The sequence below is a fragment of the Geotrypetes seraphini genome, chromosome 14, assembly GCF_902459505.1.
Source record: "Geotrypetes seraphini chromosome 14, aGeoSer1.1, whole genome shotgun sequence".
Lineage (NCBI taxonomy): Eukaryota > Metazoa > Chordata > Amphibia > Gymnophiona > Dermophiidae > Geotrypetes > Geotrypetes seraphini.
The window spans coordinates 74,318,536-74,331,937 of NC_047097.1; the positions used below are offsets into that span (position 1 = coordinate 74,318,536).

The 13,402-nt window shown below is 46.0% G+C and overlaps 1 protein-coding gene across 7 annotated transcripts in view; it reads left to right on the forward strand.

Annotated features, from left to right (window-relative positions):
* The window catches only part of MAP2K5 (mitogen-activated protein kinase kinase 5), a 229,552-nt gene extending 216,757 nt beyond the window's left edge, over positions 1-12,795 (forward strand). For 3 of the 7 annotated variants that reach the window (XM_033920066.1, XM_033920064.1, XM_033920068.1), the window contains one exon: positions 840-2,244. Coding sequence is in view for 5 of the 7 variants with exons in the window: in XM_033920064.1 (XP_033775955.1) it covers positions 840-944 (105 nt within the window). In the remaining 2 variants the exon portion in view is untranslated. Of the gene's footprint in view, positions 1-790; positions 2,245-12,093 lie in introns of those variants that run through there. The other 4 variants (XM_033920063.1, XM_033920065.1, XM_033920062.1 and 1 more) reach the window with 3 other exon arrangements.
* The last annotated feature ends 607 nt before the right edge of the window (positions 12,796-13,402 follow it).

Genomic DNA, 13,402 nt, shown 5'->3' on the forward strand with positions numbered 1-13,402 from the left:
GATGAGCTTCTCTCTTGGCGTGGTTCTTTATCCTGATGTTACGTTTGAATGGTGTTGTCCAGAAGGTTTCAGCAGTATAGAAATTCTCTGCTGTTGGGTGTCCAGATAATCCTTGCGTGGATGGCAGTATTTGTACTCTAGTATTAAAAAGAGCCAAAGGGAAATTAAAAAGCTCCTCTTTGCCCCGCCATTTCCTCTTCTCCACCTGCTTTTGTGGTTTTGAGATTGTAAGAGCATTAATTACCTCTTAACTGTTTGCTAAGACTTGTATCAAGAGCAATGGAGAGCATTAGCTTTACCCGCTTTACGTTTTCTGCAGGTTCCTCCATCTAATCTACCCATCATAAGTGCCCCAATTAAACTGCTCTTTAATGTGAGTTCTATGAGTAAACTAGAGCCACTTGGCAGCCCTGAATATTATGTCTAAGCACCAGTGTTTGATCTTCATAGTCTGAAAATATAAAAGAGGCCTGAGCAGTGCAGCTTCAAAGTTGTCTTTGCTATATTCATACTTTGGGTGCATCAAGGTGCTGATGTCTCCATCCTAAGGACTTACCTGTCCTGTATTATATTTTGGGGTTCTCAGGGTGCTGAAGTCATTGTATTTTATAGTTGACCACTTCATACAGATTGGCTAGGATATAAGAGTTTTAGCCAAATTAATAAATAAATGTTGACTTCCTCTCCCAATGTCTCTCTTATGAACTTGTTTGGATGTGTGAAAGTCCTGGGGGTATAAGAAGTTTTCCAAATTTGTTTCTAACCTGTCTTGTTTATCTTCCTCCCACAGATGAAACAAGTGTCTGTAGTGATCCTTCTCTCACTCGTTGCTTTCTCAGGGCCACCCCTTTATCAGGCAGTACAACGATGGCAATGCTGAGGTGGTATCCATGTGGGTTTGCAGAATGCTGGAGGAGCGACGTTCTCAGCAGGGACCTTCCTGAGCATCCAGGCACCCAACTAGAAGAACCAGAAGACAGCGAAAAGCACTGGAGTTCTCTCAGCTCTTCTGGTGTTGAAGAATTTTCTTTCCTAGCAATGAGCTGGTGCTGGTGACTTCTTGCCAAGGTTTTGTGCACATCAGTACTTGGCTGCAGTAAACTGACCCTTCGCTAGTGGCAGTCTGGAACAGTCCACAACACTTTGACTTCCACAGATTAGGAGCCGTGTGGCCGAAGATTTGCTCAGAACCTAAATTTCAGTGTGAAACGTGGTTTGAGCCATCCTGGTGAATTTTACAAATCTGAGGGTGAGTCAAGTGCACTAAAGAGCCGTCTCTCCTCCCCCCAGTCTTGTACTTTTGTGGAAGCGTTAACTTGCTTGTCCATTTCTCAGCCACGTTTGTCTCATTCCCCTGACTCGGTGCTAATGCAATAATGTACATGGCAAAACCAATTTCACATCCACACAAGAGTGCAGTTTTGTCCTGTGTAGAGTAACATTGAAATCTCTGTCCCATATCTGTCCTTTCATGAGTCCAGCTGAAGAGTCTTGAGTGTCTGACGTATCCCTTCCCCTGGTCACTGTCTTCCCTATAAAGCCCACCTTCTAGCCCCTCGTAAAGCACTTTGTAGCTGAGTTTTGGGCAAGGTAGATAGTGCCCATATATTGACCCAAAGGTTTGAATTTTCTTCACAGAAGAGTTTTTATATTGAATGCTCCTGTTACAGAACAGTTATAAAGAGGTGCAGATTGTGTGGGAGAGGGTGGTGCCCTCTAGTGGTAAAACAACTTGAACCTCAGTGGTCTCAATTAGTCAGGAACCAATCAAACGCCTTTAATCTAAATATTAACACCATCTGAGGTTATAATGAAAGCCCTCCAACCAGCACACTCCATCCTTTGAGTACAATCTGTCAGAACATTACTCTTGCTGCTTCATGAGTGACTGTTTCTGACCAGACGGAGAACAGACTATAAGTACTTCCACTAACATCATTGCCAGGGACCCTTATTTGAGAATGATAAGAGGTCATTGATAAAATGAAACAAATGCTATCAGGATAGTGTGTGTGTCCATTGTACAGGGTCAGGCCCAGCTGTATGTGGGGGCCTCATTCTTCCATGCGATAACTGAAGTTAGCAGGCAAGATTTTTATTAACCAAGGACCAAAGAAGGGCTTTTGGGGGCAGCTGCAAAATATATCAAGAAAACAGATTTAAAACTGATATTTGATGGTTTATTCTAATATGTATCTTCCAAAGGTTTGGCACAGAAAAATAAAATGTTGAATTTTAAAAGCATTGCAAATGTAATCTGGGTATCTTGTATCTTCCGAAACTTAGTCCCTTTCCTCATGGTTTTTATTTGTTAAGCTATCTATTGTAAACCGAGTCGAGCTTTCTTGGACTGATGTCTCAGTATATAAAGCCAAGCATTAGATTAGATTAGCAAGCTGCAATGAATCTTCCTTCATTGGGATGTACACCCATTGAATTTGGTTGTGACAGGTCTGGTTTCTAGGAAAACAAAACCACACAACTTAACCTGATTCTTAGGCCACTGATAGCTTATATTCTGCAAGTGATCTCTATGGTTTAATGCAGATTACACAAGATTCTGCCAGCTATTTCTAGGAAAGAGAGAAAACTGAAGTCAGATGAAGACCACATGGCCCATCTATTATTTCCTACTTTCCCTTAGATATCCAATGTACGGGCTTCCGGTGACGTCACCGACTAAGATGGAGGGTTAGAGAAATCGCTCTGACCCTTTGCAGCGCTGAGCACCCTTCCCCCGCTGCGAGCAGCACTGAATACGGTGCGAGTGTGGGGCCGAGAGAACGAGCGGACTCCCCCTGCTGCAGGATGCCGTCGCGCAAGAAAACAGAGGCGGGTAGGTCGCTGGATCGCGGGGGTGAAAAAGGCGGCCTCCCGCACGTGTGTGGGACCCCCAGTGTATCTGCGCGCGAGTCGGGAGACAGCGCGTCGGAGGAGGAATCGGAGCGTGGTGCCTCCCCGAGACTGCGGCGAGCTAGTGCGGCGGCGGCGATCACCAAAGCTGACCTGAAAATCTGGGCAGCTGAAATAAAAGATGAGGTGGCCGCAGTGAAGGGAAAGATTAAGGAGGCGGTGAAGGAGATCCGGCAGGACTTTGCGGACCTGCTGGGCCGGGTGGAAGACACAGAGAGGCGCCTCGGGGAACAAGAAGAATCTGTGACCAGCATCCATGATCAAATGCAGATTGTCCAGAAAGATCTTCTGGACTGCTGTGCGCAGGTGGAGGACCTGGAAAATAGGTCTCGGCGCAACAATGTGCGGATACGGGGGGTCCCGGATACGGCAGAATATGGAGACGCCACAGCTGTGGTGCAGGAGATCTATCGCTTTTTGATGGCGGATGGGGGAGCCGTGGATGCTACTACTGGGGGCCTGGAAGTTGATCGGGCCCACCGCACGCTGGGTCCCAAGAATGGGGACTACCCGAGAGATATCATTGCTTGCATACATCGCTTCCCTGATAAAGACCGAATGGTGAAGAAAGCCCGAGAATTGGGGGTGATTCCTTGGAAAAATTTGAAGGTGGAGATATTTCAGGATTTATCGTCTATCACTCTACAGAAGCGGCGGGAGTTCCGGCCGCTGTTGGAGGTGCTGAAGAAGAACAATGTACGCTATCGCTGGCTCTTTCCCTTCGGATTGTTGGTGACTTTTAATGGGGTCCATAAGCGTGTAACGACAGTGGTAGAGCTACAGGCCGTGCTTCGGAAGGAGGGCTTGGTGGCCCCTGGCGATTCCGTCTTGAGCGAATCACCGACGCGGAGGTTGGAGCGGTATCAATGGAAAGCGGTGTCACAGAGGAAGAGAGGACGGCAGAGTTCCAGACCTGAGGGGGAGACGACCGATCGGAGAGGGGCGCCTGCTGCGGACACCTGACGAGCGGATTGAGCATGATGATTCCTGATTCCAGATGTGCTCTGGAATTTGGTGTGGACTCTCTGATATCACTGAAGGATAGTATGTGTGTGGGGGAGTGTACGGTGGGGAGTCGGGGGAATGGATGGAGGGGAACTTGTTGAATGGGGGATGAGAGAATGTGGGGGGGGAGGTACATGGGTGGTGTCTTTATGGAGTGGTGGGGTCACTTGAAGTCTTGGAGGGGATGAGGAGGGAGGGAGTAGGGGACTGGAGGGGAGGGGGGTGGGGCAGACTGGGTGGATGGGTGGGGATGGGGGGGGAGGGGCTGAGATGGAGGGGGATTGGGGGGCTGCGGGGGATAGCAAGGGGAGGGGAGGGGTTGATGAGCACGTCCTTCATGGTTTGGAATGGAGGGGGCTAATGTTTTACGTGTGGGTAGCCTGAATGTTAAGGGGCTCAACATGCCACGTAAGAGGCAATTGTTATTGAAGGAAGTTAAACGCCTCTGTTTTGATATTTGTTTTGTTCAAGAAACTCATTTTGTGAAAGCGGGGGAAAAACTTGTACAATTCCGGGATTATCCCGTGAGGGTTTGGGCTTCAAATAGAGTGGAGCGGAAAAAAGCGGGGGTGGGGATTTTGTTTTCCCACAAGTTGAAGGTGGTCCTAGATCGGGAATGGAGGGATGAGGGTGGGAGGTGGATTATCTGGACTGGTACTATTGATGGGATACGGGTAACGTTGGTTAATTTGTATGCACCTAATTCTCAGCAGGGACAATTTTTTGAAACTCTCCTGTCAAAGATCTTATCAGCTAAGGTAGGACATTTGGTAGTGGGGGGAGATTTTAATTTGGTACTCAATCCGGATTGGGACTCCACGGGCAAGGGGGGTGACAGACTTAAGGGCGATAGAAAATGTCTAAAGAAATTCCTGGACGTCCTTAATCTGGAGGATGGGTGGCGGGTACAACATTGGTTGGGTAGGGACTACACTTTCTACTCTCCTGTGCATGAGGTATACACTCGCATAGATATGATATGTGTGGATAAAGGCTGGGGGGGAAAATTGATAGACACTAAGATTGATACCATTGGGTGGTCTGACCATGCCCCGTTATGGATGGATCTGAGTTGGGGAGGGCCTCGGGGGGGAGATACGTATTGGAAATTAAATGATACCCTACTGGGAGACCCGAAGATAGTGCAACAGCTGGAAACGGGGATTTATGATTTCTTAGAGTTTAATAATGTGGACCAGTTCTCCCCCATGACGATCTGGGAAAGTCTAAAGGGGGTTTTACGGGGGGAGTTGATCTCTATAGCAGCCTATCAGAAAAAGTCCCGACAGCGGGAGGAATTGCAGCTCCGGGAAACGCTTCGTACTTTGGTGGATCAACATAAGAGGGGACAGGGAGGACCGCAACTGAGGCTCCGGATCCAGGAAACCCGAATGGCTCTTGGGAAGTTGGAAGATGAGGTGGTTAAATTTAATCTTGAAAAGTTGAGGCTTAAATATTTTGAAACGGGGAACAGGGCGAGCAAACTTTTGGCTCACAGGGTCAAATTACAACAAACAAGGGGTAATATTCTGGCTATTAAGGAGCGGGATGGTAAGGTGATTACTGACGATGTAGGCATACAACGGCGGTTTAGGGAGTTTTACCAGGAGCTTTATTCACCAGAGCTTGAGGGCTCTCTGGGGGAGAGCCAAACCTATCTACAAGAGTTGGGGTTACCTACTCTATCTAGCTTAGACGCTCTGGGGCTGGAGGAGGATATTACAGTGGATGAGGTACTGCGGGTGATTCGACATTTGAAGCCGGGAAAATCCCCTGGGCTGGATGGATTCACGGGGTTGTTTTATAAAAAGCTTTCTCCCTTGGTTGCACCCTTGCTAACTAGATTATTTAATTCCCTGAAAGAGGGGGAGCGCTTGCCTTTCTATATGCGATTAGCAGGGATTACGATAATCCCTAAGCCGGGGAAAGATGAGACTATGTGTGGCAGTTACCGTCCTATATCTTTGTTGGGTATTGATACTAAAATCCTGGCCCGTATCTTGGCTGATCGGATGGCGACACATATGCCGGACCTGATCCACCCGGATCAGGTGGGGTTCATAGGAGGACGTCAAGCGGCTGACGGTATTAGGCGGGTGCTGAATTTGGTGTGGGAGGCTCGAAGATCAGGGTCTCCCTGGGTGGCGGTGGCGGTGGATGCCGAAAAGGCGTTCGATCGGGTGGATTGGACGTTTATGGAGGCTGTTCTCCGCCAGATGGGATTCGGATCGCGGTTTATTTCTTGGATTCTTACACTCTATCACACCCCAATGGCCTGTGTTAAAGTTAATGGGGTCTATTCCAAGCCATTTGAGTTACATAGAGGAACTAGACAGGGGTGCCCGCTCTCTCCCCTGTTGTTTGCTTTGGTGATCGAGCCCTTGGCACAGAGCATTCGTCTTTCACAGCAGGCGAGGGGGGTACAGGTGCAGGGGGTCGAGCATAAACTGTCCCTTTTTGCAGATGATATTTTGGCCATAGTGGAGGGGTCGGAGAGATCGCTTCTGGCCTTGCGAGATTTGATGCACGACTATGGGAGACTCTCAGGCTTTAAAGCTAACTTGTCTAAGACGGAGATCTTGAACATCTCAGTACCGGCAGAGGAGGCTCTGGAACTGCAAAGTAGAGTCCCCTTCCGCTGGGTGAAGGGTCCTATTAGGTATCTGGGGATCCTGCTTGGGGTGGATTGGAATACTTTGTTCTGCCATAATTATCTTCCTTTGGGTAAGGCTCTGAGGCAGGACCTTGATAGATGGGACCCCTTATACCTTTCCTGGATGGGCAGAATGGAGGTGGTGCGTATGATGGTACTGCCCAGATTTCTTTATCTCTTTCAGGTTCTGCCTGTAGAAGTTCCTAAAATATATTTTACTCGCTGGCACAGGTCTCTTTTACGCTTCATATGGGGGGGAAAGCGTCCCAGGGTGGCGAGATATGCCATGTTCAAATTTAAGGAGGAGGGAGGCTTGGGGTTGCCCAATTTGGAAGTGTACTACAGGGCGGCACAGCTTAGGGCGGTTGTGGATTGGCATGCGACTCCGGCCAAGCTATGGGTTCAGGTGGAGCAGGGTCTCTTGGGGGGTCCCAGGGACATCCACGCTTTGTCTTATCTACCGTGGGTGGGTTTAAGGGAGAAGGAAATTGCTGCTATTTCTAATCCATTTATACGGTGGACGTTGCGGGTTTGGGGGGGGGCCCTTAGGAAATTGATAGGTAGGGGAAGGGGACTACATTTTGTGCCTATTAGATATGCGGAGGACTTCATCCCGGGTAGGGAGGGGGGAGTTTTTCGCAGGTGGGAGCGAGGGGGGCTGAGATGTTTTGGCCAGCTGTTGGAAGGGGAGCACATCCGTGGGTTTCCTGAGGTCCGAGCCTCTTTCCACCTGGAACAGCGTGATTTATTCCCCTACTTGCAGGTAAAGGATTATGTTATGCGCGCTAGGGCGGGGGACCTCACCTCCTATGAGCGTTCGAGGTTTGAAATGTTGTTGGGGGAACCGGTGCGCCGGGGATGCATTTCGCTCCTTTATCGATTACTACTAGCTGACCCAGATCAGAAGACATCCTATATGAGGGCTTGGGAACTAGACTTGGGGCGCACATATACGAAAGAGGAATGGGAACAAATCACACTGCGAATACACCACGTGGCGGTGGCTCCACAATTGGTGGAAAATGCTCTTAAGCTTTTGGTGCGCTGGTATGTTACCCCGGTGGTGATCGCCAAGATGAGTACCTCATGTACAGGAGAGTGCTGGAGAGGGTGTGGTCTGCGGGGCACGTTCTTTCATATGTGGTGGGAGTGCCCTCGCATTGTGGACTTTTGGACCCAGGTGTTCCACTACGTGGGGCGTCTTATGCAGTGTCCTTTGCTGCTAAGGGCGGAAACTGCTTTGTTGGGGGTACTCCCCGGGGCAGTGGAGGACGCACAAGACAAGCTGATGCGTCTTGCATTTACGGCGGCTAGACTAGTGTTGGCCTCTCATTGGAAGAGTCCCACGGTACCCACGGTAGCGATGATGCGAACGAAATTGGGATGGGTGTGTGAGAAATTCCGGCTTTCTGCTCTACTTACACGCCAGAGGCGACAGTTTGAGGGTCTGTGGGGTAGGTTCCTGGAAGTGGAGGGGGGCTCTGAATTTCCTGTACTGGAGTAAGGGCTGACTTGTTCCTGCTATGGGACCTCCTTAGCCTCTTGGGCCACTACCCCTTCCCGTCTCCTCGATAGGTGCCTCTTGTATTAGGGGGGGGGAGACTCGGCTTCCTACTGGAGCTGGATATCTTGGCCTGATCTACGGAGGAGGGGGGAGGTAGGGATAGGAAGGGGGGGAGGGGGGAGGGGTTCTGGCGGGGGGGGGGGGGGAGGGGCATTTCACTTTATATTCACTGTATTTTTGCTTGTCTGGTTCTGCCATATTGTTGTAACGATGGCTAACAGTGTTTAAATAAAGAATTACAAAAAAAAAAGATATCCAATGTACTTGTCCTAAGCTTTCTTGAATTGAGACAGTCTTTGTCTCCACCACCTCTACTGGAAGGCTATTCTATGCATCTACCATCCTTTTTATCTCCATCAGGAGGTTTTTCCAAGCATTCACCACCCTTTCCATGAAAAAGTATTACCTCTGAACCTCTTTCGTCTTTATACTATGCCCTCAAATGAAAGAGACTCGACTCACGGAGGTATTTAAACATCTCTATCATATCTTCTCTCTCCCACCTTAAGTCTATCCCCCATATGCCTTATGAGGAAGATGACTGACCATTTTAGTAGCCTTCCTCTAGTTTAGTTTTATCAGTATTTAATTTAAGATGGTATTTTAAAGACCATTGTTGGACCCTATCAATAGCTTTTAACAGCTTATCAGAAAGTTCATCTAAATTCAAATTCACAGGACTCAAAAGAAATACATCTTCTATTCAATTTTCTATATCGTTCTCCCAGGGGAGCTCAGAATGGTTTACATTAATTTATTCAGGTACTCAAGCATTGTTCCCTGTCTGTCCTGGTGGATTCACAATCTGTCTAATGTATCTGTAGCAATAGGGGATTAAGTGACTTGCCCAGGGTCATAAGAAGCAGTGTGGGGTTTGAACCCATAATCTCAGGATTCTGAAGCTGTAGCTTTAACCACTACACCACACTCTCCCAGACCCAATAGAATTGTATTTAAAGTTATTATAAAGATATTTTATAATAATGGCAAAATGGGGGGTTCCTTGAGGAACCCCACATGGTAGAATTCAGTAATTAGAGAGTAGCCCATCCTTAAGCACTCTGAACCATTGTAAAACAGAGCCCAAGATTCCCAGTTCTGACATTCTGTTTAACAATAAAGTATGATTAATGGTATCAAATGCCACCAACACATTAAATTGTAATAAGAGTTGTTCACTCATACATAGAACCGATTTAACTCTTGACACCAGATCAATCAACAGAGCCTCAGTGCTATGTAGACTTCTAAAACCATGTTGAGATGGTAGTAACACATTAAGTTATTGATGTAACCCTTAAACTGAGAGGCCACTAGAAAATTCTGCTGTTCCATGGTTAGGCCGGGATCAATTTTCACACCACGTTACTCCTAAAGTGGTTCCATAAGAAAAATGGATTCCACTAATATGTTTTCCCGTGTGTTTGTCAACTCTAACAATTTTGTTTTATCTCTGTTTAATGTCAGGAAGTGTGAGCAAGCCTAGACTTCCACAAAATCAAAATGTTTCTGAACAGTAATAGATTTGTCTACTGTAGAAGAGATTCATAGGATGAATAAAATTATCTCAGCATAGCTATAAAATGGTTACATTTGGCCTTTATCTGCCGTCATGTTTCTAATTCCAGCTATCCTGTACCAAAAGGTTTCATGAAAAGGAATTGGTGATAAGGTGATCCTTGGAGAACACTGGAGTTAAGCTTCCAAGGAGCTGAGAGGGTTTATACTCTCTTGATTCAACTTGATTTAAAAAAAACCAAAACCTTTGAGTGTAATGTAACTTATAGATTCAGCAGATCAAACAGATGTTAAACCAGACTGCAGAATAATAACTGCCAGACAGCAGTGATCTTGCTTCAGAAGGGTCTCTGTCTTTCAAGAGAATTCCACAACTGTTTGTCAATGGGTTGATGATTTGCTAAATTATCAAGATTAACATTTATCTTGAGGAATTTCAAACATGCATGTAAAAGTTATAATATTCACTCCATATGAGTCTGTGTGGTATTATTTTAAGCCATTTTTCTGAGACCTGCATTACAACTAGTGAAAAAGTACATCCCATGGATTGTGCAGTGAACCTGTACATGGGTAGGTTTGGGGCAGCGTGTAAATCATAGAATTCCTGCGTTCATACTTAAATTGAGGCACTGTAAGCAGTACCTGTAGTCTGGCATCTGAAGTGGAGGTGATGACATCATGCATTAGCGACTATCTTTCAAATATAGCTGCTTCCAGAGCAGCAGAAAGTTGTTAATAAATGATCTGAGAACCCAATGTGAGGTTTTCCGCAGATGCCTCAAGATATTGGCCCTGGGCATTCAGAGCAACCCTTCCATTTCATCTGGTTTTCATTTAGAATTTGTTGCTCTTTGGTAGTGGTAAGTGTGTAAGTCACACTCTGGAGGAAAGGAAATCTCTAGTCAGGAGAAGACATTATGCAAGAAATGGGACCTCCAGATACCCCAAAAGTTGACATAATGGCCTGTTATTGAGAAAGCCACTGCTTGCCCTGGATCGGTAGCATGGAATATTGCTACTCCTTGGGTGTTGGCCAGGTACTAGTAATCTGGATTGGCCACTGGGCTTGATGGACCATTGGGAGCCAGTATTTGGCAGGAGAGAAGCAGGTCGAAGCCTCTCCTCGCACTGTCTTATGTACTGTCTGCCTGACTATTAGGTGCCGGTATGGACTATGCGGACTTTATTCAGCCCCCCCTCCCCTCCCCCACAAACAGCGAGGTAGTGGCTGGCTTATAGAGGTCCTGCACATTTTCAGTTTCTAGTTAACATCTTTACACAGAGCACTAGATCTCTGTAGTCAATCTTTATAAAAGATAGATTTTGTTAAATGCCTGTTGCTGGAGACTAGTGAAAGAAATATGAAAGTGTAAGCACATTAAGTATTCCTGTAATTAGAAGCAGAGTCTAGTTTCTGGTGCTAACCCTAAGCCAAACTGGATTATAATCTAGCCAGAATTCCAAGAGATCTCCTTGTAGGGGTGGCAATAACTGTCTTAGCAAATTCTTGGTTTCCTTCCTTGCAGGGAGCATTTATCTTGCTTTGAAGTCTACAGATTGCAGGCCTGAATTTACAGACCAAAATTTATCTTAATTGTGTCGGTGTCACAAGCTTCTTGGCAGATAAGGGCTCAGTGTGACTGGTACCTGCAGCTCCTTTTTCTAAAATGAGACAAATTTCTTTCCTTTGAGCCAAATCCTCCATAGGCAGTTGCTTTCTGCATTGGTTATTTGTCTTCCAGCGACTTGCATTACAATCCTTAGTCACTCTTACGCTTTCTAACCAAGGAGCCCGTTCAAAGAAGTCCTTGTCTTCCTACTTCTGGATTTGATTTTCTGTGGTGAGAAATAGATCCAGGTTTCTTTAGCTGTCATTTCTCTGCTTTTAAATGTTAGATTTCCCTTAAATTGTTCAAGACTTCAACAGGAGAAAATAACATGAGATTTTTTTTATAACTAAGCTTGCTTATTTGGGACCAAAATGTCCTATATTCTTTTCAAAATTAGGTTAGTCAACGCCCAAAGATGTTCCAATGAAAGCTACTAGAGGAACAAGAAAATATAGATGGACACTGTAGCAATATGTTTATTATTTGATAAATCAAGGTTTCAAGGATTTATTAAAATGTGATTTAATTGCTTATCTAATTTCTAAGCGAGTTTACAATATAAAAAAGAGAGCATGAACATGGCCTGTGTGTAGACCCTGGAAGCCATGGTATGTGTAGGAAGATCGATATGATGATAACCATTCCCTGGAAAAGGAGGAGTCTGAATTATTCCAAGATCAAAGTATATGAGTAGTTTGGGGGAAATAATGTTTTAATGCTCTTGACTTGTTCCACTCCTGACTGAAATTAGTGTTATTTTCTAAGAAATTCCCAACTGCCTCTAAAAAAAAGACATTTATTTCCATTTTCCCATCCTTCTCTTCCAGTCTCTCCTTGAGCAATCCCCATGCTCAGCCTTGGACATCTCGTAAGGAGTTCAGCAACAGAAATCACATTGATTTATCGGGTGGAAAAAGTTCCTGCCCAGCTTAAATCAGGTTGCCTGGCTGAGGAGCTGATATTCAGCAGCATTTTGATTGAGAGGACCTCTGACTATCGACTCAATTTGCTGATTAGCTCTGGAAGATACAGGCACCAGTGGTATTCGGTGCTGGTGCCACATAACTAACTGAGCAGGACCAGTACCACACAAAAGAGAGTCTTAAGTGCGCTTGGTTAGACAAATATTAGCCATACCTGCATAACTTCTGGGCACCAGCAAGACGTGGATATGTAGGACCAGGCCCAATCCTGGTCTAAATTAGGTGAATGTTTACGAAAGCCAGACCTCCATGGGATATTTGCCTCTGTTAATAGACAGTGGGGAGTGCACTTGATGGATTCCTGACAGAAGCAAAGAACTCTCAGCTTGAACATCATGAAGCCAAAGTATTTTATGCCATTGTTGCATTGGTTTTTGTCTGAGCTTGTGTGTTTGGTTTCTGGAAAAGAAATGTTATTGTTTCACTGCCTAAGGAGCAGACAACCTCGGTTCTTGAGGTCTGCAATAGAGAATGACACAGGGACAAATTTGTCACCATCTCTGTCCCTGCCCCATTCCTGTAAGCTCAGCCTTAACCGCACAAACCTCAAACACTTTGGATTTTAAAGTGTTTGAGGCTTGTGCACATGAGGACAGAGCTTGCAAGAAAAATTTGTCCCTGTGTCATTTTCTAGTCCGCAATCCAGTTGGGTTTTCTGGATTTCCCCAGTGAATGTGCACGAGATTTATTTGCATATAATGGAGGCAGTGCGAGCGAATAAGTCTTGTCATATAAACCCAAGTGCATTGTGGCCCTTGAGGACTGAGGTTGCCCACCCCTGGCCTGAGGGGAAAAATATTGTGGGTAAGTATGAACTGCTGGCTCAGTAGATCCTTCCGCCCCCGATGACAAATGCGCCTGGTGTATTAAGGATGAGATTGGGGGGTACTGCCCTGCCCTGAATATGACTGAACGCAGGAGCCAGACATATGCTTCATGTGTCCTCAATTAGAATTGTTGTACTCTTCAGATAGACTCCTTAAGTTCTAGTCCTTGATCTCTAGCATACTTCATTGGTTACAAAGGGCTCCTTCTGCTTAGTAACCCAAAGTAAACCTTGTGTTGTGTGACCTCCCTGTATCAAAGCCTCTCATTAACACTTAAACTCTTCCCTTCAATCAGAGGAAGCCTGTCTTTTATGCTCAGGCCACTT